The sequence below is a fragment of the Microcaecilia unicolor genome, chromosome 11 (genome assembly GCF_901765095.1).
Source record: "Microcaecilia unicolor chromosome 11, aMicUni1.1, whole genome shotgun sequence".
NCBI lineage: Eukaryota > Metazoa > Chordata > Amphibia > Gymnophiona > Siphonopidae > Microcaecilia > Microcaecilia unicolor.
Genome location: NC_044041.1, coordinates 107,079,946 through 107,104,063, shown reverse-complemented (window position 1 = coordinate 107,104,063; position 24,118 = coordinate 107,079,946). Strand labels below are relative to the sequence as shown.

The 24,118-nt window shown below is 46.8% G+C and overlaps 1 protein-coding gene across 6 annotated transcripts in view; it reads right to left on the bottom strand.

Moving 5' to 3' along the window:
* TMPRSS9 (transmembrane serine protease 9) overlaps window positions 1–24,118 on the bottom strand; it is a 98,414-nt gene that overhangs the window by 27,000 nt on the left and 47,296 nt on the right. For 4 of the 6 annotated variants that reach the window (XM_030220302.1, XM_030220305.1, XM_030220306.1 and 1 more), the window contains exons 3-10: window positions 23,599–23,729; window positions 21,864–21,931; window positions 14,713–14,885; window positions 13,652–13,765; window positions 12,939–13,110; window positions 6,862–7,136; window positions 5,924–6,060; window positions 4,965–5,316 (exon numbers count right to left, since the gene is read on the bottom strand). In XM_030220302.1, the coding sequence (XP_030076162.1) occupies window positions 4,965–5,316; window positions 5,924–6,060; window positions 6,862–7,136; window positions 12,939–13,110; window positions 13,652–13,765; window positions 14,713–14,885; window positions 21,864–21,931; window positions 23,599–23,729 (1,422 nt within the window). The remainder of the gene's footprint in view (window positions 1–4,964; window positions 5,317–5,923; window positions 6,061–6,861; window positions 7,137–12,938; window positions 13,111–13,651; window positions 13,766–14,712; window positions 14,886–21,863; window positions 21,932–23,598; window positions 23,730–24,118) is intronic. The other 2 variants (XM_030220303.1, XM_030220308.1) reach the window with 1 other exon arrangement.

Sequence of the window (24,118 nt, the reverse complement as noted above, 5' to 3'; positions counted from 1 at the left end):
AATAATAATAATACATTTGAAATTAACTGCATAAGTTATAACTACACGAGTGTGTAGTTATAACAAAGAAACTATCAAACACATCACTCCAATATAGTGTCACACTGGGGATTCAGATCTGAAGGATAAAATATATTAAATTTAAAAAAAATAGCTTCATTGTAACAGGGAGCCTGACTTTTATGCTCCACTGTAAATATTACCATCACAGGCTTCCACCACCTTCCGAAAAAAAAAACCACAGAGAAAAACTCCCAGAATATTTCAAAAATTCTAAAGAAGTGTGAGAAAAGTCTGTGTTTAAAAAACAGAAGGGAGGGTAACACAATTTAACTTAATACAGATCCAAATACCCACAACACTAAATCTCACTATGAATATAAATCACCCAAATAGACACTAATTAGCAATCCCTCACTAGACTAAAATCCTCATTCAAACAGAGAAGCCTTCCTGCAAGTAAAGAAAACTCAAAATAGAGCAAAAACTCTTATAACATTGCTAGAATTGCTTAAAACTTCCATCCTTACTAATGAATGGATTCTAATTCTGACAAAAAGTAAACTTTACTTAGCTCAGAACATCCAAATTGTCCTGACAGAAGTGCAGCCTCATAGGATTTTCACAGTCTGTGGGGTTTCTCCAAAATTAAAGTGTCCAATTTATATTATCCTTCTGGCAGAAAATATATTTTATCCTTCAGATCTGAATCCCCAGTGTGACACTATATTGGAGTGATGTGTTTGATAGTTTCTTTGTTACAATATTAATATAAAATAGCTGTTACTGAATAAAGTTTTGTTTTCCACTGTAGAAGTGCTCCAACTGCCCATGCTCACTTCTACTCCTAGTGGAACATACTTCAACCAGCACATTTCCACCCCGTCAATTGGCCGCAAGCTGCATTCCATATCTTGCAGGAACTTTCTCCAATTCATACTATCTCTCCTACTTAAGACCCTGTGGTGCCATCCAAGATTTCCTGCTCCATCAATCTGTCCCCCCCCCCCCACTTGTCTCAAGCTTCTCTCTCAGTGTTTCCCATTTCTCCTTCTTCCCCCCCCCCCCCCATCTTGTCTTACTGTTCCCCTGCCTTTGTGATGTGTGACACACTTTTAATCCTCCCTCCAAAGCCTCCCTGACCCACACTGTCCATTCTCTTAATCTCTCCTCCTCTCAACCGACCCCTGGGCCTGCCAAGTTGGTTAGCTGACTTCTTCCAGCTCGCCTACTCTACCTTCTTTCTCTCTTCTGCTCTAGTCTCTCTCTTGGTCTTGTCCCTCCATCTTGGAAGCACGCCCTTGTTCGTCCTTTGCTCAAGGAACCTCACCTAGATCCTGATGTCGCTTCTAACTTCTGTCCTATTTCTAATCTCCCATTCTTCTCTAAAATCCTTGAAAAACTAGTCCGGTTCCAATTAGATTCCTTCTTACAACACTTGAATGCTCAACCCCTATCAATCTAGTTTCCGCTGCCACCATAGCACCGAGATCCTGTTTCTAGCTCTCAATAATACTATATGCATCTCTCTTGATCAGAGTCACACTGTTGTTGTTGTCTCCCTTGATCTTTCCTCTGCATTTGACCTCATTGACCACTCTCTGCTCTCCCACCTCCACGGTACTGTTCTTTCATGGTTCTCTCTCTCTCTGGCTGAACCTTCCAGTTTTTTCATGATGGCTCCCTTTCTCCCACCTACCCTGTGCAATCTGGCATCCCCTAGGATTCCATTCTCGCCCCGCACTCTAACGTTTCCTTGTCCCCCTCATCACACTCATTCAGGAGCAGGGCTGTACTCTATTCAATTATGCTGATGACATCCAGATCCTCTTCTGTATTCAGATCTCTCCAATGCTCTCTCCTCTCTAACAATTGCCTATCCCAGGACTCTTCCTGGCTCAAGGAAAATCGTCTGTCCCTAAATTTGTGAGGCAATTGTCTTTTCTTGGCCCCATTGCCCTCTGTCCCGTGCCCTTCCATGAAACTGTTAAAATCCTGTGTTACCTTTGACTTTCATCCGACTTTCAAGCCCCAAATAGACTCTGTCGTTTGCTCTGCCTCTTTTTTTGCTCTTCATCGTATTCGCCCCCTATGTTCTCTAATCGACCCCGCTCTCCTTCACACTCTCCTACTCTCTCGTCATCTCTCGCATTGACTACTGTAACTCATATGCCAGTCTTCCCCTCTACTTCCTCAAACGCCTCCAGCTTATTCAGTCCACCACCGAAAAACGTCTCCATTCTGCTTGCCGCTTTGATCATTTCACTCTTCTCCATCGTTCTGAGCACTGGCTCCCTGTTCATGCTCATGTCACATTTAACCTCCTTTGTCTCTTTAAATCTCATCTCCCCTCTGCCCCTGCCTACCTCTCTTCCCTTCTCACTCCTTATGCCCCTGTCCACTCTCTCCATTTCTCTTCTAGCAACCTTCTTTGTGTCCTTCTTATCCTCCTTCTGTCTTTCCATCGCTCGAGAAACCAGTTTCAGCTTTCTGGGACCCTCCCTCTAGAATTCTCTGCCATCCCACATCTGTCTAAAAACCTCCTACCTTAAGTCCAAGCAACTACTCAAGACCCATCTGTTTACTGACTCTTTTGGCCCATCCTCCTGAACTCTCTCTTCCCCTTTTGTGTTGAACCCCTTATTATTATTTTTTTTTAATTGTTGTAAACTGCAGAGTCTCCTCCATGGCTCCCTTGTAGTATATCAAGGACTAATAAATAAATAAAATAAAAATTCAGGAATTCTGGATCTCTTGCCAGTTTTCCAGTTTTACTAATATATAAAGCATAATATATCATTGAGCTCTGCCTCTTGCAATAATACAAGACTTTCTGAACTTGTCTTGGTAACCCACAGTCAATGAAGGTTTTCAGGAAGCCCAGTATATTTACATTTTTCTCAAGCATATTCGTTGTGGATATCCTAAAATCCGTTGTAACTATGGGATCCCTAGGACAGGTTTGGAAAGCCCTATAATAACAATGGAGCATCAGTTCCTCTATTTGGCCCTGCAAGGCCTCTTGCAATACTAAAGCTTCCAGATTCCCATAGGTACCATAATTGCTGAGAAACAAATACACTTTGTTTGAATAAAAGAGTGTGCACAATGAAATGACTAGTCCACAGGTCAGGCCCTGTGGCTCAGGTTGTATGCTGTAATGCAGGATACCCGAGTTTGTGTGCATTATAACAACCGGGCTGGCTGGGGTTGTGAGAAAGGATGGGTTGTCATGACAAAATGTCATTCACCAGTAATAGTGTGCAAAGAGGGCACACTCTTTCCCGATAGTTAATGCACAAAAGTGCATGCATGATGGTTTGCACATATGTGCACTATCATGAAAAGAGTGCACCCTCTTTCACATTGTGCACACCCTTTAGAGCGCACCCTCTTTCACATTATGCACACCCTTTAGAGCGCACCCTCTTTCACATTATGCACACCCTTTAAGAGTGCCCCCTCTTTCACTCTGCACACACCCTTTAAAAGCACACCTTCTTTAAGAAGAGTGCATCCTCTCTAAGAAGAACTCGTCTTCATTCACATTGTGCACACTCTAAGAAAAGTGTACCCTCTTTGCATACAGTGTGCACTCTTTTTCAATGGAGTGCACTCTCTTGACAACAGTTGGTCCAGAATGGAAAAAAAATGTTTTGGCTGCCCATACATAATTGTGAGTACCAGAGAAGCAACATGGAAGATTAGTCTTAGAGCAGAAAACTTAGAAAGAGAGGGCATGTGTCCCCTGATTACATATGGAGAGTGTGGGAGAGAGTAAAAGCAATCCAAAGCAAGTGGCTCCAGAAATGTGAACATATCTGCCTACCATTCTAACAATATTTAAAGGATAAGCACAAAGCAGGGAGGAGAGAAAAAACAGACTCAAGCAGTTGGGCAAGTTAACAAATAAAAAACCAGAGGGCAGTAGAGAGAAGGAAGAAATAAGGGGCGAGCAAGGAGGGATGGGAGGAGAAAAAAGGGAAAGAATATGAAGCGGGAAAAGGAGAAACAACTGAAGTCATGCTAAGCTATGCTCTTTGGATGTACTTTGGAACTATAAACATGATTCCCAACTAGATGTGCTGGTTAGATATTGATAAGTTAGGAAGTAATATTATAGATAATGGTTTAAAATGGAAAACATAAGAGGGGATAAATAGAAGTTTAACAAATCACATAGAGGCCGATTTTCAGACCACGGGAGTTAGACCGGCTATCTCCTGCAGTCGGTGCCAAGAGCTGATATTCAACACCGGGCCGTTTCCAGTGACTGGCATTGAATATCTGATTTAACTTTAGCCAGTCAGACTTTAAACGACCAATCTGATATTCAGCGCTGGCCGGTTAAAGAGAGACCACCAAACATATTCCAGGGTTTTATGCACCAAATATGGCCACCAAACTTGGCTGGTCTGACCTTTAAAAAAAAAAAATCAGCAAATAGCTTTTTATATTGCCAATATTCAGCATTACATGGCCAGCCATGTACTGCTGAATATCGGCAGATAGCCGGTTATCCCACATTTAACCTGCCGGGTGCTAATCCTGGCCAGTCAAATGCGGCTGAATATCAGGGTGATAGTTAATATTTAGTTTTATTGGATGCTCTGCCATGTCTGCTGGTAGACTACTCCAGACTCACTACTTTCTGTGAAAACAGAGCAGCGCCTCATCCCTGGGTCTTATCAAACTCCACCATATTAAATAATGTTATATTATTCTCTCCCTCAATCTCCATCAGTCCTTTTTGTCCTAGTCCCTATCACTGCATGCTGAAATTGGGATCACCAAATAACTCTATATCAGCAAAAGCAGTGTGGCCCAATCCTGGTTCTATACAGTCCTATTTGTCTATAGCCTCACAAGCTTTGATTTTGGGATAACCCTATTGCCAGGCTAAGACTACTCTGGTAGCCAAGAACCATTCAAGAACCCCAATTAAATGATCAGTGTAATGGTACCTTGTGGCTTGGAGGTGCTGACTGCTCTGCTGCTTGTTTGAATCAGTGAGGTGGTAATGACAGGCTTATTAGTGAAGATGCTGGGTGACTGTGTAGGTGTTCTGGTCGAGGTTGCACTTTGTGTCCTTGTGGTCTCTTTGCTGCTTCTAGTAGTGTCCATTGCTGGAAAGGTCACCATTGTGAGTGTGGCTGACGATGAGATGGCATCCAGTATCCAGTTTCTGACTTTGGTTACTCGGACATAGACCCCTGGCCTTCTTGCTTCAGCACAACCAATGCCCCAGCTGACAATGCCAGTCAGGAAGAACTTGCCTGAAGGCTCTTCACAGACCAATGGGCCCCCTGAGTCCCCCTATCAAAGCAAAGGAAGACTTATGAGGTTGACCTAAACAATGCTGGAAGACAGACCACAGCAGCAATGAATATACATAAGTTTTATTTATTTATTGCATTTGTATCCCACATTTTCCCACCTATTTGCAGGCTCAAGGATTAGAGCCAATACATTTGAAGAAGACTCAAATCTCTATGAGATGTACATGACAATTTTAAGACTTCAGTGTAATCATGCTTTGGCAAAAAAGAGAACCTAAATAAATACTTCTATTAATGATAATCCGTCCATCAGTCAGATGACGTCACCGTTTAGTATGCCTGCATCTCCCCTGCGTGTCTGTGGAGAACTTAAGGTTTTCAAATAAGTCTGAAAAGGAAGCAACAGCTACTGAGACCTCATCTGAAGTACTGTGTTCGCCCACCATCATCACTCCTCCATACCGCTTTCCCTCAGGCCACTGCCTTCTCTGTCAGTCTCATTTTATTCTGCTTGCCATTCGGTGTATGATGGAGTGCCACTACATTTCACTATGTACTGGAAAAGCATTCCTTTCACTGCCCACTTTCTATGCACAAAGCCTTCTCATTTGCTTAGAGCACACTCCCCAAGGTTCCTCACTTACTTGACATGAATCAATTTTCCCCTCCAGGTAGCCAGCACACACCATCCTCTCAGTCACTGCGTTACTATACAGGCCTCTACACAATGTCTGGTCCAGCAATGCCACTGTGGCCTTCTGTAAAACCTCTGGTTTCACCACTGAGGAAATAAAAAGTTGATGTCAGGAGGCACATGTAGTACTGATTAATACTCAATAGTTCATTTGGCAGCACAAGATACATAAAATGGATGAATCTGAGAGAGCCAGAAGCCCAGAGGAGGACACTTCTGTCTGCTCTTCCTGAGACATATCAGTTCCTGCTACTGTAACAGGGATTGAGCTTCACTGCTTGGTACTGCATTAACCTGCTGGGGTCACAGGTGCACATCCTTCAGAGACACTCTAAAAGTGCTGCACATACAATGACAAGTCAAAAACCAAGAACCGTTGAATTATTGCACAGCTACATAATACCATATATGGAGTAATGTATAGAAAATTATGACTAGCAAGGAAGGTATTTCATTAATCTGTTCAAGAAGACCCTTAAGAGTTATCTTTGTGGTAGAGCATAAACCACTGCTAACTAACCCCCCTTCTGTTCCCTCTTTTGTTCCTCCTGCTGATTGCTCCCCACCCAAGCTGTACCTTATTCTCTGTTCTGACCTAAGAATTAGTTTGATGTTCTTTTCATAAATGTTGTACGCCACATAGAGCCTGCCATGGTGGGAATCTGTGGGATATAAATGTTCTAAATAAATAAATTAATTGAGAACCCTGAAAGTGAAGATGTCTCAGCCGGAGCTGCAACCCCCTTCCACCTTCTCAGTCTTTCAGCCCTAGCCCCTCCTTAAGAAGTCACAGCCCCACCTGAGAGTGAAAAGCTGCAGCCCCCACTTGCCAGCATGGTGCATGCTCTTTAACCCCAGTCTGGTTCCTATATTGAAGGCTTTGCTTACGGTTGTCCTCCCTGAGGTAGCCCCATCCTGAGATGATACACTTCTTGCCCACGTGGAAAGTGTGCGTGGCCGAAGGAAGGCAAATAGGCCGAAGGTACTTGTTAAATGTGAGGGGGTTTTCCAGTTGCAATACTGCCACATCATAGTCTGCCGTGTCCACATTATACGATGGGTGCTTAATTATTTCTTTGATGTTGGCTCTCACCGTGCTGCTGTCAGTGCCACTGAGGGCAGTAGTGCCCAGATATGCCACCCATATGGCAGGATCTAGAAAACTAGAAAAGCACATTGCAGATCAGAAGCATTAGAAAAAAAGCAATACCACCACATTACTCTTTAGGGTGAGAGCCATGGGCACCTTCTTTCCCCAAAACACTACCTCCATAGCCCCATCTCCTCTGAAGACCACAGGCTAGGTCTAAGACAGGGGTGTCCAACCTCGGTCCACGGCTGCAATCCAGTCAGGTTTTCTCCAATGAATATGCATGAGATCTTTGTATGCACTGCCTCCATTGTATGCAAATAGATCTCATGCATATTCATTGAGTAAATCCTGAAAACCCAACCTGGTGTGGGCTGAGGTTGGACACCTCAGTGTACAATCAAATTATGGTCTATTGAAAGGCAGTGAATAGCTCTTAAATAACTCTTGTAAAAGCCTTCACTGGCTTTCTGTATACTAATAAGACGAGTAGGAGATTGAGAGATTTGGATTTCTCTCACAACTTTCTCAGCAGTAGCTAAAGGCAAGTCACATTCAGATAAAGAAGGCATTTTCTTGCTCTACAGGACTTTCAATTTCAGTTTTTCTAACTGAGGCAGTGGAGAGTTGAGTGACTTGTTCAAAATCACAAAGAGTGGCAATAGGATTTGAACCCTGACTTCCTCCTTTTCAGCCCCCTGCTGTAACCATTAAGCTACTCTTCCACTCACAGTGTCTCTTATGCCTTACGAAGGTACTTCAGCCTAAGACTGCCCTCCTTCAACTTGGGTCTCTCCATTCCATTCAAGAGATCCAAAAGGTGCTCCTTCCCAAAACAGGACAGCAGATATTAATTGAAAGTCTATTTTCGGCTTTCCTTTCCCTTCCCCTAAGAATTCTATCTATAGTCATGTCAGGCTTTCTTGAATTCTATTAATGTTTTCATTTTCTTTCTTTCATAAAATTTCTGTTGTATTTCCAAAACCAGGATCAATGACAAACATAGAACAACTTGATAACTTTGTCAAGATGTGGGAATATTTCAAGGAAGAGTTAGTTGGATGGGAACAGCTGAAGGAAGTAGAACAGCAGTGTGCAAAACTGAAAGGAGCAATTTTAAAGATGACAAACCTTTATGTTAGAAAAGTACATAAAAAAAGAAGAAAAGACAGTCACTTTTGTTCTCAAATGTAGTAGCTGAAAAGGTAAGGGAAAAAAGTTTAGCCTTCTTAACTTACAAGACATCGCAGAAAGAGGAAGACAGGCAAAAATAGCTGGAAAAGCTGTCAGGAAAGTAAAGATGCAAATGGAAGAAAAGATAACCAATACGGTAAAATTGGGGGACAAGGCATTTTTTAGATACGTAAGTGATAAGAGGAAGTGCCAAAATTGCACTGTGAGGGTCAAGTGTGAAGGGGAGGAATATGTAGAAACCGATAATGGTAAACCTGAATTGCTTAACAATGATTTATTTTCTGTGTTCTCAGAGGAAAGGCTGGGGGTAGGACCGCAGAAAACAAATGCTAATGTGGTAGACCAGGACCAATTCTCAGAAGACGGTATTCGTGACAATCTAGCTAAACTAAAAATAGACAAAGTGATGGGGTCCGATGGGATACATCCAAGGGTACTCAAGGAACTCAGACAAATTCATTTTTTTATTTATTAATTTTGTAATCAATATTTCTCATTTACAACCAAGCAAAAACACTTGTACAGAAAAACTAAGATCCCATGATGATTTATGACAGCGAAGGAAAAAAAATAAGGAAAATTGTACATTGGAAATCAAACTCAAGTCCACATTATGGGATCCAAGATTACAAACAATGGAGTATCTATTAACAGGAAAAAGAAAGAAAAAAGGCAAAAATACCTGACATAACAGGTTTCCCATATTTACAAAAATGAGAGCCAATCACAAGGTACTAACTAAAACCTTGTAATACGTTTTGTTGCCAAAAAAGCCAAGGTTCAAAAAATACATATTTAACTGATTGGTACCTAACTACACATTTACAGGGATATCACAAAAAGAAAGTAGCTCCTATCTGAAGAACCCCTGGTTTCAGCAATAAAAATTGCTGATGTCTCTTCTGAATATCTCTGGAAACATCAGGAAAAATCTATGGTTCCGCATAGGCGGTTAATAAATAAACTGAGTGCCCTCGGTATGAATCCTAAAGTGACTGACTGGGTTAAAAACTGGTTAAGTGTAAAGAGACAGAGGGTAACGGTAAATGGAGTTTGCTCCGAGGAACAGGATGTTATCGGTGGTGTACCCAGGGATCGGTCCTTGGACTGGCTCTTTTTAACATCTTTGTAAGTGATATTGCGGAAGGACTATCTGGTAAGGTTTGTCTCTTTGCTGATAATACCAAACTGTGATAGGGTGGACACCCCAGAGTGTGGATAGCATGAGGAGGGATCTAGTGAACCTTGAAGAATGGTTCAAAAATTGGCAACTAAGATGTATTGTTAAAAAATGCAAGGGAACAGTATAGTATAGCGGGTGAAGTACTTCTGTGTATGAAAGAACTGCGGGACTTGGGAGTGATCATATCTGATGATCGTAAGATGACCAAACAGGTAGAAAAGGCAATGGTGAAAGCCAGAATGATGCTCGGCAGGGAGAAGAATGACCAGCAGGAAACAAAGAGGTGATAGTGCCCTTGTATAAGTCTCTGGTGTGGCCCCATTTAGAATACTGTGTGCAATTCTGGAGACCACACCTTCAATTAGACATAAACAGGATGGAGTTGGTCCAGAGGGTGACTACAAATTTAGTCAGTGGTCTCTGTCATAAAGCATATGGGGACAGATTTATAGACCTTAATATGTATATTCTGGAAGAAAGGCAGGAGAGAGGAAATATGATAGAGATGTTTTAATATGTCTGTGGCATTAACGTACAGAAGGTGAGCCTATTTCAAATGAAGAAAAATTCTGGAATGAGAGGACATAGAATGTAGTTAAGAGGTTACAGGCTCAGGAGTAATCTAAGGAAATACTTTTTCATTGAAAGGGTGGTGGACACGTGGAATAGCCTCCCAGTGGAGGTGGTAGAGACAAGGACTGTGTCTGAATTTAAGAAAGCGTGGGACAGGCACGTGGGATCTCTTTGGGAAAGGAAGAGACAGTGAATGCTGAGGATGAGAAGACTGGATGGGCCATTTGACTCTTATCTGCCTTCATATTTCTCTGGGGGGGGTACATGAGAGAGAGCAAGATAGAGAGAGAGAGAGACTGAGTGAAGGCTGGGGTTACATAAGCGACAGAGAGAGAGATACTGGGTGAAGGCTGAGGTAGTACATGAGAGAGAGACAGACAGACAGACAGACTGACTGGGTGAAGGCGATGCACTGCCGTATTTTGCCACTATCCTACGAAACACACTGCAAAATATGACAGTATGTGCTTTGGTCCTCCAAATGCTACAAAATATAAAATGTGGCTTCCAATTAAAAAAAAAAAGGTTGAACAAGCCTGTTCTACAGCATGGGCTTGTACGAGAGATTCTAGCTCTAACTGAAGACAGAGATATGTTGGAAGAGGACAGAGGAGCTTAGACAATTTTTTGGAGAAGTTATGTGATAACCATGAGAGGTAATCTTTATTACTAACTTTTCTGTTGTGATTAATTGCCATGCTTCTTTGAAGAATATGAGTCTGTTTTCAATGCTGTGGGTGGGTTTCTTCAGAGTCGAGGACACATTAGGCTATTGTACTGTCAAGGTTTCTGATCCTGAGGATAAGTTTGGGCAGGCTGGCGCTGTTGCGTGGAGCATGAGTAAGGTTGGAATATTCTGTGAGGGTAATAGGTTTGAGAAAAAGACTACTTTTTTGCAAGCAGTTGGTTGTCCCCTTCTGAATAGTGCTGGTTGTTCACTAGTACGGATGGACAGTTCTCACATCATGGAAGAATGGTCTTTTATAAGAGAGAACATATTACTTACTTTCTCACTGAAGAGGTTTTTACCAGCACAAGAGCAACAGTGAGATGGTTATGGAGATCTTCTCTCATTCAGGATGTCCAGAGGCAGGCTTTTCTACCCACTCCTGTGGGGAAATTTGAGGTGAATGAATGTGATTCTGTACTGTCTCTATATGTCCAGGGCAATAAACAAGCCTAGGGGCTAGGGGTCAGGTGCAATATCCCTTCCACAAATTCTAATACAGACATTGAGCCTCAGAGTTTCTAGAAAAACATAGGGGGTCAATATTCAACCCCAGTTAACTGGATAAGAGAGCCTCTTGCCCTGTTAACTGGCAATGAGCAGGCCCCAAGAAAATATTCAGTGGCACTTACCCATCTCTAAGAGGGCTGAGGTACTGGTGCAGATGAAGGCTGGCTGCTTGCGGCATGGGGGAGCCCCCATGTGGTCTGCACCCAGTTTGGTAGAGAGGCCAAAAGAATGCGATGGAGTCAGGGGTGAAGCATGTCTGTGTCTGTACCAGGCCAGTTTTCTATAGTGCACTAGGAGCCAGTATGGTCTTAGCAGCCAGTCTGCTGGCACATGTAGGGGATACCGCCTGGGAAATTACTCCCATGGGTGCCAGATTCTGGCCCATTGGGAGGAGAGAGGGCAGTTGAGAACCGACTGGTATCTAAGGAGGTCCCAGTGGAGTTCCATTGTCAGTCATTCCCAGTCAGAAATGTTAGCTTCTCTTTTGGGGTTGTTGTTTTTTTTTTCTTTTGTTTTGATGTTGAAGAGTTTAGTGAAGAGCAGAAGAACAAACTGTCATCCACTGGAGCAGTAAAGTGAAACTGAGATGAGGAGGGGAATGGAACTCAGCACAAGAATTCCCGCACATGCTCAGGGGAGCTTCTTAGCTTTCCTAAAGCTATAGGAGAGTACTGCCACTAGGAGCCATCAGGATGACATCTCCCATTAAGTGTACCTGCATTCCCTCTGACCATTGAAGGAGAAAAGGTGTACTGAATGTAACTCGCCTCGAGCTTGGATTTCAAAGTCAAATAGTTAAATTCAAAATCCAACACCATCTCATCCCACACTCCTATAACAAACCACACTGATTAGTAATTGAGGTCCTGGCCACCAGCATTCTTCTTATACTGAGTCTGTAACATTGAAAGTTTGTGTTGATGAGACGGGTCGGTCCGATGTAAGGGGACAATACTTGAGATAGCCTGAAGGTGATACATGATTCATGTCAGAAGAGGTCCCCGACTGACTGATTTAAGATTTTCAGAAGAGTATTTTTCTATTTAAGATTTAGAAAAAGTGCTGTTTTGGATTGAACAAAAGTTGCTAAATTTGTTAAATTGTTTGTGTGGAGACCGATGAGGAGGTGGGTGCTTAAATTTTAATAGCTGAAGATTGGATATGCTAATAAGTTGCATCACTGAGGTCTTGTCACACTAAACTTTATGCACTTGCTAAGGTTCAGGTATATGTAATTATTTTTGAATGGATACTCCCAGCAGCAACAGGAAAGTTCCCCTAGATGCAGAGATGGTAAAGTTTGATCACCGACACACCTGCATTCCCAAAACCCACCACTGACAGGTGGCAGAATCTGTGGCTTATTGTAAATTCTTGAGACCATTTGCTTGTTGCTTCTGATTCCCAGAAGGCTTAACAGACCAGGAACATGGCTCAAGAGCCATTTGAATCAACCTGGATGCCTGATCTTCTGCTTGTTTGAATTTGGAAAGAGCAAGCTTCTGTTTAATACAGAGGGACATCTGGCTGGATCTTCTAGGAACCTGGGGACAAACTGACTGCAATTCTTCAGTCTTGTGTCATCTGGCTGGTCTATATCATGCCTTCATATAGTTCCATATGCACAAAAGAGAATGGGGATCTACAGTTGCTTGGCCCTCCCTAGAAAGACTATGTTTGGTGCTTACTCATTGAAACAGTGTGCCGCAGATACCAGCCATCGCTCATTGAGGATGGCTGCCCCGCAGAAATGTTCATCATTTTCTCTCAGGCTGACTTGCCAGGGGAACTCCCCTCTGGAAGCATCTGAGCCACCCACAATGCGGTTCCCTTTCCGCATTGCAGGCCTGTCGCCGCAGTCTGAAAGAGATGAAAAAAAAACCTGTCAAGCTTCCAGGACCTTATAAACTAGAGAACTAATTCATTTCCAGATTCTACACTACATATCCATTTCTTCAGAGTCTGTAGCATTCACAGTGCACGAGTTCAGCTGGAATCTCCCCCGACATTTCCAGCCCCTGAGCTCTCAGCACTGCTTAGTGTCTCCTCTGGCATTTCCAACCCCTGCCCTCTCTCCGGTTTTGCTGGAGCCTTCCAGGAATTTTCAGCCCCTGCACTGTCCACATTTTGCAGGAGTCTCCCCTGGCATGTCCAGTCCCTGTACTCTCTGCACTTTGCAGGACTTTCCCCTGACACTTCCAGGCCCTGCAATCGCTGCATTTTGCTAAAGTCTTTGTCACATATCATATTTGAAAGATAGTTTAACATAGGATGATCCTCCAGGGAAATCAGCAGGTCTCTTTCAAAATAGCTAGAACTGTGTCAGTGCATTGAAGGCTGCTAAGGAGTAGGAGCATTTGGGGAGACAGACATACAGCAGGATCCTTCAGTTTTCACCTACCGCAGTCTGCTTCATCTGACCCATCCAGGCAGTCTGTGGTGCTGTCACACTCTGGGTTCTCCTTGCTTACACACTGGCCACTGTGACATGCAAAGCTCTTCCCTGGACAGCTGCCTGTGCAGACAAGAATGATCCCATAAGCCAGTGCCACCTCACTTTCACCTCAAGCACTATAAACCTGTGCAAAAGCTGTCACTGTACTTAGGATACTTGTTGTATTTTTGATTCCCAAAGAATATTATCAGGATCCTGAAAATTGTTACTAAAAACAGCTCAGCTGAAATAGAAGCCTGTCTAGCAAAGTTGCTGGGTTTGCAGCTGCATGACGGTCACTCCTAAAGCTTTAGCTATTATTTTATACTTGTAACCTGTGTTGTGTGTTTATTTCCTTGGGCTCTGAAACCTAAGAGCCGAGGAAAGTGCAAGGAGTCCCCCAGGTTTTTAACAGCCAACAGTTCGGTGCTGTTTGTCGGATTCGGAGCCCAGCATCTGTTCGACAGACCCATCGGTGGGGTAAGTGTAAATGTGGGAAATGCATTGAGAAAAGGTGTTTGTAAAAAGTGTCAGAAGCAATGTAATGAATGGCAAAAAAAAAAAAATTGATGAGATTGCTAAGTAATCTAAGAGTCCTAGTAATACAATGTTGCACCCTTCATGGCAAAGAGGCACTGGAGCCGCTTGACTAGTGGTAATACTCCATCAGTGAAGTGCTGAAGAGGGCTCCTAGGAACTCCTTGTTACAATTAGTTATGAAACCAAAGAATGCCTCGCTGAATTGAGCAGGTTCTAGTAAGAGCCTCTTGATAAGAAATTGGTAACACATCACTGATCTCTCTGGATGAATACACTGCATGCGTCTGTCTGCTCTTATCCCTAGAGAGAGCGTACTGTACTTCAAAGAAATTCAAGTCTGCCCATAATTCTCTCTCTCTCATATTCATAAGAAAGTTCTGCCTGGCGGCTGCAGCAACATGGGGTGCAGGTTATTGTGCCGTTCATCTGCAGCACTTTTAGGTATCCTGCCCCCTTGGCGGGCGGCCAGGGACGGGCACTCCACCTACCTCTGAGCGAGGCAGATGAGATGTTCCCATGGTGTGCAAGAGGGATGCCATGGCCTTTCAAGGCTGTGCTCAGGCCTTGACGGAGGGTAGCTTCAACGAGGGCAGGGCTCCAGGATAACCATGATCGATGCAATCGCAAGTGACACCAGGCCACGACGCTCCCATTTCCATTCCTACCCACAGAAAAGGAGACGTATATTTGTTATATGGCATATATCAGCACAGTGGCCATCACATATGAAACTTTCTCTCAAATAACATTAAAGAAACTTCCAGAAGGATTAAATAGATACAAAATAAAACAGGAAGGGGCATCAACAGGAGCTAAAGGTCATTGGGGGGGGGGGGGGGGATGGACATGACAATACTAATAGAGGCAACAGACAGAACCAAGGAGAAAGAGAACAGAGAAAGATTGAGTGGAAGATAATCAAGAACAGAGGGAGCACAGAGAGTGGAGGAGGAATTGTTCAATATACAGTGTCAAAGTTCTGGAAGAATCCGTCACAGAAGCACACATGAAAGAATAAATGCAGGTGTTGTAGGACAGGCATTTTTAAGGACATATAACAGTGAACTCACTGCAGAGCACTGACTCCACTCTCTGAATTTCCAACTTGTCAGTCTTCAGTCACTGAGCACTAAGACACTGTCCTATTTCATCTGTTTGTGGAAGTGGGTATGTGCTGGGCACTCCTGCAAACTTTGTCTAATAGCATATCTACCCGGGCACTCCTCTAGGGCACCTCAGCCTTCGACAGCCTGAAACCTCAGCAACCTTACCAGTTTATGGACAGTAGGAAACAGGGGCACTGCCAAGCTGCCAACAGAACCTTTCATCCTCCCCCTATTAATAGCAGGGAGAATGATATAGGGTGAGATTAACGTTCTCCGAGGACAAGCAGGCTGCTTGTTCTCACTGATGGGTGACGTCCACGGCAGCCCCTCCAATCGGAACACTTTACTAGCAAAGGCCTTTGCTAGTCCTCGCGCGCTCATGCGCACCGCGCATGCGCGGCCGTCTTCCCGCCCGAACCGGCTCGTGTTCGTCAGTCTTCTTTTGTCCGCGCTCGGTACGGTCGTGTTTTCGCCGTGTCGTGCCCCGCAAAGTCGACCTCGCGCGTTCTTCGTGTTGTTTAAAAAAAAAAAAAAAAAAAACCATTCTGTGTGTGGAAAGAGACTCTTCAGTCTCTTTTTCCCCCCGCTATTTCCAGCTTTTTCGCCCCGGTAAGTTTTCTTTCGTCGTCGGGGTAGGCCGCTTTTAGGCCTCGGGTCGAAGTTTTCTTCCCCTTGTTTTTCGGGTGCCTTTTCCGCCATTTCGACTTTTGATCTCGCCGGCGTGATATTTCCGCCCATGACATCGAAGTCTCCCAGCGGCTTCAAGAAGTGCACCCAGTGCGCCCGGGTCATCTCGCTCACTGACAGGCATGCGTCGTGTCTTCAGTGCTTGGGGGCTGGGCACCGCCCGCAGGCCTGTAGTCTGTGTTCCCTTTTGCAAAAGCGGACTCAGGTAGCGAGATTGGCCCAGTGGAACGTTTTGTTCTCGGGCTCTTCGTCGACATCGGCACCGGGGGTATCGAGTGCATCGACATCTTCAGCGTCCAGAACTTCATCCTCGGCCGCCAGTGCATCGAGTGCATCGGCCCTCTGTATCGGCGCTGAGACATCGGATAGCTGCATCGACGTCGGTGGTACCGGGACCTCGTCGGCTGATGTCGTCGGACGGTGGTGCTTCGTCTGGAGTGCAGGTGAGGGCTGTCCATTCCCCTGCTGGTGGCGGTGAGCCTTCGGGTGGGTCTCCCCCTACCCTGAGGTCTCCTGCGGTACAGCCCCCCCCGAGACCGACCTCCTTTGGCCTCGGCCCCGAGGAAGCGACTGTTGGATTCTACGTCCTCCTCGTCGGTGCCGGGAAGCTACGGTGACATGCTTCGTTCCAAGAAATCGAAGAAGCATCGTCATCGGTCTCCTTCCCGTGTCGGCACCGAGAGCTCTGGGTCGCCGAGGGAGTCGGCACCCAGTAGGCATCGGCACCGAGAGGACCGCTCACCCTCTGTCCAGGAGGTGTCGATGCGCTCCGCTCTGGACAGCCCGGAACAGCCTCCACGCCCGGAACAGGTTCTGACGTCGACGCCTGCATCGACATCCATGCCTTTCTCTGCAGCCGCTCTGAACGAGAGCCTCCGGGCCGTTCTCCCAGAGATTCTGGGAGAGCTGTTGCGCCCTACCCCTCCGGTACCGGAGGTGCTTGCGCCACCGGTACCGTCGAGCGTGGCGCCGGCTGGTCCATCGCCCGAGGTGAGGTCTCCGGCATCGGTGCCGCGTGCGATACCGGCTGCCGTCGCCTCCCAGGAAGGCTCCCCGACTACGTCGGCGGAGGGAGCTTCGCCGATGTGGGCGAGGGAGTCTACCTCTCGACGCCCCCATCGTGGACGTGGCTCCACAGAGTCGAGTCAGGCGAGGTTGCAGACACAGGTCCGTGAACTTGTGTCTGACACCGAGGGTGAGGCCTCGTGGGAAGAGGAAGAAGACCCCAGATATTTCTCTGACGAGGAGTCTGAAGGTCTTCCTTCCGATCCCACTCCCTCTCCTGAGAGACAGCTTTCTCCTCCCGAGAGTCTGTCTTTTGCTTCCTTTGTCCGGGAGATGTCTACGGCCATCCCCTTCCCGGTGGTTGTGGAGGACGAGCCCAGGGCTGAAATGTTTGAGCTCCTGGACTATCCTTCTCCACCTAAGGAAGCGTCCACTGTACCCATGCACCATGTCCTAAAAAAGACATTGCTGGCGAACTGGACCAAGCCTTTAACTAATCCCCACATTCCCAAGAAGATCGAGTCCCAGTACCGGATCCATGGGGACCCAGATCTGATGCGCACTCAGTTGCCTCATGACTCTGGAGTTGTGGATCTGGCCCTAAAGAAGGCTAAGAGTTCTAGAGAGCATGCTTCGGCGCCCCCGGGCAAGGACTCTAGAACCTTAGACTCCTTTGGGAGGAAGGCCTACCATTCCTCTATGCTCGTGGCCAAAATTCAGTCCTACCAGCTCTACACGAGCATACACATGCGGAACAATGTGCGGCAGTTGGCGGGCTTGGTTGATGCGCTCCCCCCTGAGCAAGCCAAGCCTTTTCAGGAGGTGGTCAGGCAGCTGAAGGTGTGCAGAAAATTCCTGGCCAGAGGGGTGTATGACACCTTTGATGTTGCGTCCAGGGCCGCTGCTCAAGGTGTGGTGATGCGCAGGCACTCATGGCTGCGTGCCTCCGACCTGGAGAATAGAATCCAGCAGCGGATTGCGGAATCGCCTTGCCGTGCGGATAATATTTTTGGAGAGAAAGTCGAACGGGTGGTAGAGCAGCTCCACCAGCGGGACACCGCATTCGACAAGTTCTCCCGCCGGCAGCCTTCAGCCTCTACCTCTACAGGTAGAAGATTTTTTGGGGGAAGGAAGACTGTTCCCTACTCTTCTGGTAAGCGTAGGTACAATCCTCCTTCTCGACAGCCTGCGGCCCAGGCTAAGCCCCAGCGCGCTCGCTCTCGTCAGCAGCGTGCGCCTCAGCAAGGCCCCTCGGCTCCCCAGCAAAAGCAAGGGACGAGCTTTTGACTGGCTCCAGCAGAGCATAGCCGACATCCAAGTGTCAGTGCCGGGCGACCTGCCAGTCGGAGGGAGGTTGAAAGCTTTTCACCAAAGGTGGCCTCTCATAACCTCCGATCAGTAGGTTCTTCAAATAGTCCGGCAAGGATACACCCTCAATTTGGCCTCAAAACCTCCAAATTGTCCACCGGGAGCTCAGTCTTACAGCTTCCAGCACAAGCAGGTACTTGCAGAGGAACTCTCCGCCCTTCTCAGCGCCAATGCGGTCGAGCCCGTGCCATCCGGGCAGGAAGGGCTGGGATTCTATTCCAGGTACTTCCTTGTGGAAAAGAAAACAGGGGGGATGCGTCCCATCCTAGACCTAAGGGCCCTGAACAAATATCTGGTCAAAGAAAAGTTCAGGATGCTTTCCCTGGGCACCCTTCTTCCCATGATTCAGGAAAACGATTGGCTATGCTCTCTGGACTTGAAGGATGCCTACACACACATCCCGATACTGCCAGCTCACAGGCAGTATCTGCGATTTCAGCTGGGCACACGTCACTTCCAGTACTGTGTGCTACCCTTTGGGCTTGCCTCTGCGCCCAGGGTGTTCACAAAGTGCTTGGCTGTGGTAGCAGCGGCACTTCGCAGGCTGGGGGTGCACGTGTTCCCATATCTCGACGATTGGCTGGTGAAGAACACATCCGAGGCAGGAGCCCTGCAGTCCATGCAGATGACTATTCGCCTCCTGGAGCTACTGGGGTTTGTGATAAATTATCCAAAGTCCCATCTTCTCCCAGTGCAGAAACTCGAATTCATAGGAGCTCTGCTGGATTCTCGGACGGCTCGCGCCTATCTCCCGGAGGCGAGAGCCAACAACTTGTTGTCCCTCGTCTCGCGGGTGCGAGCGTCACAGCAGATCACAGCTCGGCAGATGTTGAGATTGCTTGGCCACATGGCCTCCACAGTTCATGTGACTCCCATGGCCCGCCTTCACATGAGATCTGCTCAATGGACCCTAGCTTCCCAGTGGTTTCAGGCTGCTGGGGATCTAGAAGACGTGATCCACCTGTCCACGAGTTTTCTCAAATCCCTGTATTGGTGGACGATTTGGTCCAATTTGACTCTGGGACGTCCGTTCCAAATTCCTCAGCCACAAAAAGTGCTGACCACGGATGCGTCTCTCCTGGGATGGGGAGCTCATGTCGATGGGCTTCACACCCAAGGAAGCTGGTCCCTCCAGGAACGCGATCTGGAGATCAATCTTCTGGAGTTGCGAGCGATCTGGAACGCTCTGAAGGCTTTCAGAGATCGGCTGTCCCACCAAATTATCCAAATTCAGACAGACAACCAGGTTGCCATGTACTACGTCAACAAGCAGGGGGGCACCGGATCTCGCCCCCTGTGTCAGGAAGCTGTCAGCATGTGGCTCTGGGCTCGCCGTCACGGCATGGTACTCCAAGCCACATATCTGGCAGGGGTAAACAACAGTCTGGCCGACAGGTTGAGCAGGATTATGCAACCTCACGAGTGGTCGCTCAATTCCCGTGTAGTGCGACAGATCTTCCAGGTGTGGGGCACCCCCTTGGTAGATCTCTTTTCATCTCGAGCCAACCACAAAGTCCCTCAGTTCTGTTCCAGGCTTCAGGCCCACGGCAGACTGGCATCGGATGCCTTCCTCCTGGATTGGGGGGAGGGTTTGCTGTATGCTTATCCTCCCATACCTCTGGTGGGGAAGACTTTGTTGAAACTCAAGCAAGATCGAGGCACCATGATTCTGATTGCTCCTTTTTGGCCGCATCAGATCTGGTTCCCTCTTCTTCTGGAGTTGTCCTCCGAAGAACCGTGGAGATTGGAGTGTTTTCCGACCCTCATCACACAGGACGAAGGGGCGCTTCTGCATCCCAACCTCCGGTCCCTGGCTCTCACGGCCTGGATGTTGAGAGCGTAGACTTTGCCTCTTTGGGTCTGTCAGAGGGTGTCTCCCGTATCTTGCTTGCTTCCAGGAAAGATTCCACTAAGAGGAGTTACTTCTTTCTGTGGAGGAGGTTTGCCGTCTGGTGTGACAGCAAGGCCCTAGATCCTCGCTCTTGTCCTACACAGACCCTGCTTGAATACCTTCTGCACTTGTCTGAGTCTGGTCTCAAGACCAACTCTGTAAGGGTTCACCTTAGTGCAATCAGTGCATACCATTACCGTGTGGAAGGTAAGCCGATCTCAGGACAGCCTTTAGTTGTTCGCTTCATGAGAGGTTTGCTTTTGTCAAAGCCCCCTGTCAAGCCTCCTACAGTGTCATGGGATCTCAATGTCGTTCTCACCCAGCTGATGAAACCTCCGTTTGAGCCACTGAATTCCTGCCATCTGAAGTACTTGACCTGGAAGGTCATTTTCTTGGTGGCAGTTACTTCAGCTCATAGAGTCAGTGAGCTTCAGGCCCTGGTAGCCCAGACCCCTTACACCAAATTTCATCATAACAGAGTAGTCCTCCGCACTCACCCTAAGTTCTTGCCAAAGGTTGTGTCGGAGTTCCATCTGAACCAGTCAATTGTCTTGCCAACATTCTTTCCCCGTCCTCATTCCTGCCCTGCTGAACGTCAGCTGCACACATTGGACTGCAAGAGAGCATTGGCCTTCTACCTGGAGCGGACACAGCCCAACAGACAGTCCGCCCAATTGTTTGTTTCTTTTGATCCCAACAGAAGGGGAGTGGCTGTGGGGAAACGCACCATATCCAATTGGCTAGCAGATTGCATTTCCTTCACTTACGCCCAGGCTGGGCTGGCTCTTGAGGGTCATGTCACGGCTCATAATGTTAGAGCCATGGCTGCGTCGGTAGCCCACTTGAAGTCAGCCTCTATTGAAGAAATTTGCAAAGCTGCGACGTGGTCATCTGTCCACACATTCACATCTCATTACTGCCTGCAGCAGGATACCCGACGCGACAGTCGGTTCGGGCAGTCAGTTCTTCAGAACCTGTTTGGGCTTTAGGATCCAACTCCACCCCCCGAGGGCCCTGTTTGTTCTGTTCCAGGCTGCACTCTCAGTTAGTTGGTAAATTTTTTAGGTCAATCTCAGTTATGTCCTCGCCGTTGCGAGGCCCAATTGACCATGGTTGTTGTTTTGAGTGAGCCTGGGGGCTAGGGATACCCCATCAGTGAGAACAAGCAGCCTGCTTGTCCTCGGAGAAAGCGAATGCTACATACCTGTAGAAGGTATTCTCCGAGGACAGCAGGCTGATTGTTCTCACAAACCCGCCCGCCTCCCCTTTGGAGTTGTGTCTTCCCTTGCTTTGTTTTGCTACTTATGGGACTGATGAACACGAGCCGGTTCGGGCGGGAAGACGGCTGCGCCTGCGCATGAGCGCGCGAGGACTAGCAAAGGCCTTTGCTAGTAAAGTGTTCCGATTGGAGGGGCTGCCGTGGACGTCACCCATCAGTGAGAACAATCAGCCTGCTGTCCTCGGAGAATACCTTCTACAGGTATGTAGCATTCGCTTTCAAGTCATTGGGATGAGGAGAGCTGGAGAAAAAGCAGTCATCAGCAGGACTGCAGCAACACAACTAGGTGTAGAAGCCACTCACCAGAAGTGTAGGATGGAACTATTGGCATAGCTGCTTTCCAGACTTGTATGCTTGAAACTAGAGTTAATCTACAATTAAAAAAAATAATCTCAGATTAAGGCCTGGAGAAGATGGCACAGCTACAAACCCTCTTCATACAGGGATACTTATCAAGCACCCAAAGATCATCAGCCCACCCAACTCTCAACATTAACTGATCCATGGTTCCACCTGTTATGTTATGTGGAAGTACCCCGAATACTAGAAGACAGCTGCAGTTAGGGTAGCTGGGTTTAAAAAGGTTTGGATAAATTCCTGAAAGAAAAATCCATAAACCATTATTAAGGGAGACCTGAGGGTAAGCAGCATGGATTCTTGCTACTTTTTGAGATTCTGACAGCTAGTTGTCACTGATTGGCCACAGCTGGAAACAGGATACTTGTCTAGAAGGACCTTTGGTTTGAACCAGTAGGGCAACTCTTATGTTCTTATAATCATTCTAAGCCATCAGTGAGGTAGGGAGATCCTTCAAAAACTTTATTATACTTCAGTTGCAAAGACTGTAAAGCATATAGCAATCTGAAATGAGTCCATGTTCTCACTCTTAGATAGGGAAAGAGCACTGGCCACTAATACCCTATGTGAAGGAATTCAAGATTTGTGCTATGGGATGCTGCAACCTTGTGAGAGCACAAATTGACAGGGCCGCCAAGTGGGGGGGTATGGGGGGACAAAATTCCCCAGGCCTGTGCCTCCAAGGGGGGCCTGGTACCAGGGTCTCTCTCTCCTGCTCCTGATGGGACCCAAGTGATTGCATCCCGACAGGAGCGAGAGAGAGAAAACTCCTGCGCTGGGCCCCCCTTGGAAGCTGGGGAGGACCTGGACCTTCCTCCAGCGCTGCTCTTCTGCCCATTGCTGAGCAGCTGCTTTTCCTCTCAGGCGCGAATGCTCGGTTTTGAAACTGAGCTTGCCCTGAGAGGAAAAGCAGCTGCAGGGGCAGGCAGTCAGCGCTGGAGGAAGACATCTTCTGCTGGTGGGGCCTGGGATCCCAGCCAGCAAAGATATTTCAGCAGCGGCAGCAATCGGGGGGGGGGGGGGGGGCAGCAGCGCTCTGTGACTTGGGGGGGGGCAGAAGCGGCCAAGGCCCGGTTCAGCCTCTTGGCGGCCCTGCAAATGGACAAGAAGTATCCTGTGAAAAAGATGTAATTGGTGTGAGTTTTCAGCTAAACTTAGTTCCCAAATATATGGTAGATACCAGCACAAAAAGACTAATCCACCCCTCCAGTCTGGCCAGTTATTCTGGTCCACACTGCTAATGATTTACGCCAGCTGCCAACCACAATTTTCAGATTTGTAATTATTTTTCACTGCTACCTGTAGCGGGTCTACTCTGCCCATCCTATTCAGTGTGTGCAGGCCACAGCACAGCATAGCTGAGGGAGCGCAACACGTGCCATTCCAAAGCTTAAATCTAATCCTTTACCTGGGACTTCACGAAGAGATTGCCTCATCTCACATACTTCCCAGTCTCCTGCCCTCTTCTGAACCCTCAGCTTCATGCAGCTGGAGTAACCTCTACCACTGCCCAAGAGACTGGTGGATTCTCAGGCAACCATCAAAGCCAAGAGGTTGCCCATAGGGCACTGGCTAAATCCCAGTCCTAGGGAATGTGAGGACCACCTCCCCCAGGACAGCTAGTGCCATGGCAGTGGAGGCTGCTGTGATGAAGGTGACTGCTTCTCTGATTAACACATACCAATCTGTGCAGAGCACTGCTTAAAGTTCTGTAGTACTCAGAGGTGCTGTTTTGCAAGCTGCTCTCATACTGAATGCCTTTTATTTCCACTGTGTGTTCAATCACCAGGTCTTGTGTTGATAGAAACGCTGCTAAGAAAAAGTGAAATGTGCTTTAGTAAAGGAGTAACAGACATAAAATAGTCATCAACTCCACTTTTGAGAACTCCTGCAGAGTGAAACTCAATGTCTGATATTTCATCTTTATTTTCACTGTATGTGTCACACAATCCAGTTTTGCATAATGTTTTTCATATAAATATTATTCCAAAATGTTTAATAATCATACACAAGACAGAAGAGATATTAAGTACTCATTCTTAAGAGCCTCATTTGCTAAGCTGTGCTAAGATTTTGCAGTTGTTGCATGGTTAATTGCCAAAAAATGTAGCAACCGAAAAACCTCTGTGTAAACTGTTGGGATGTTCCAAGCATTTTTTGCCGTGTAGCTAACACAGAGAAAAAATTAATATTGTTGTACA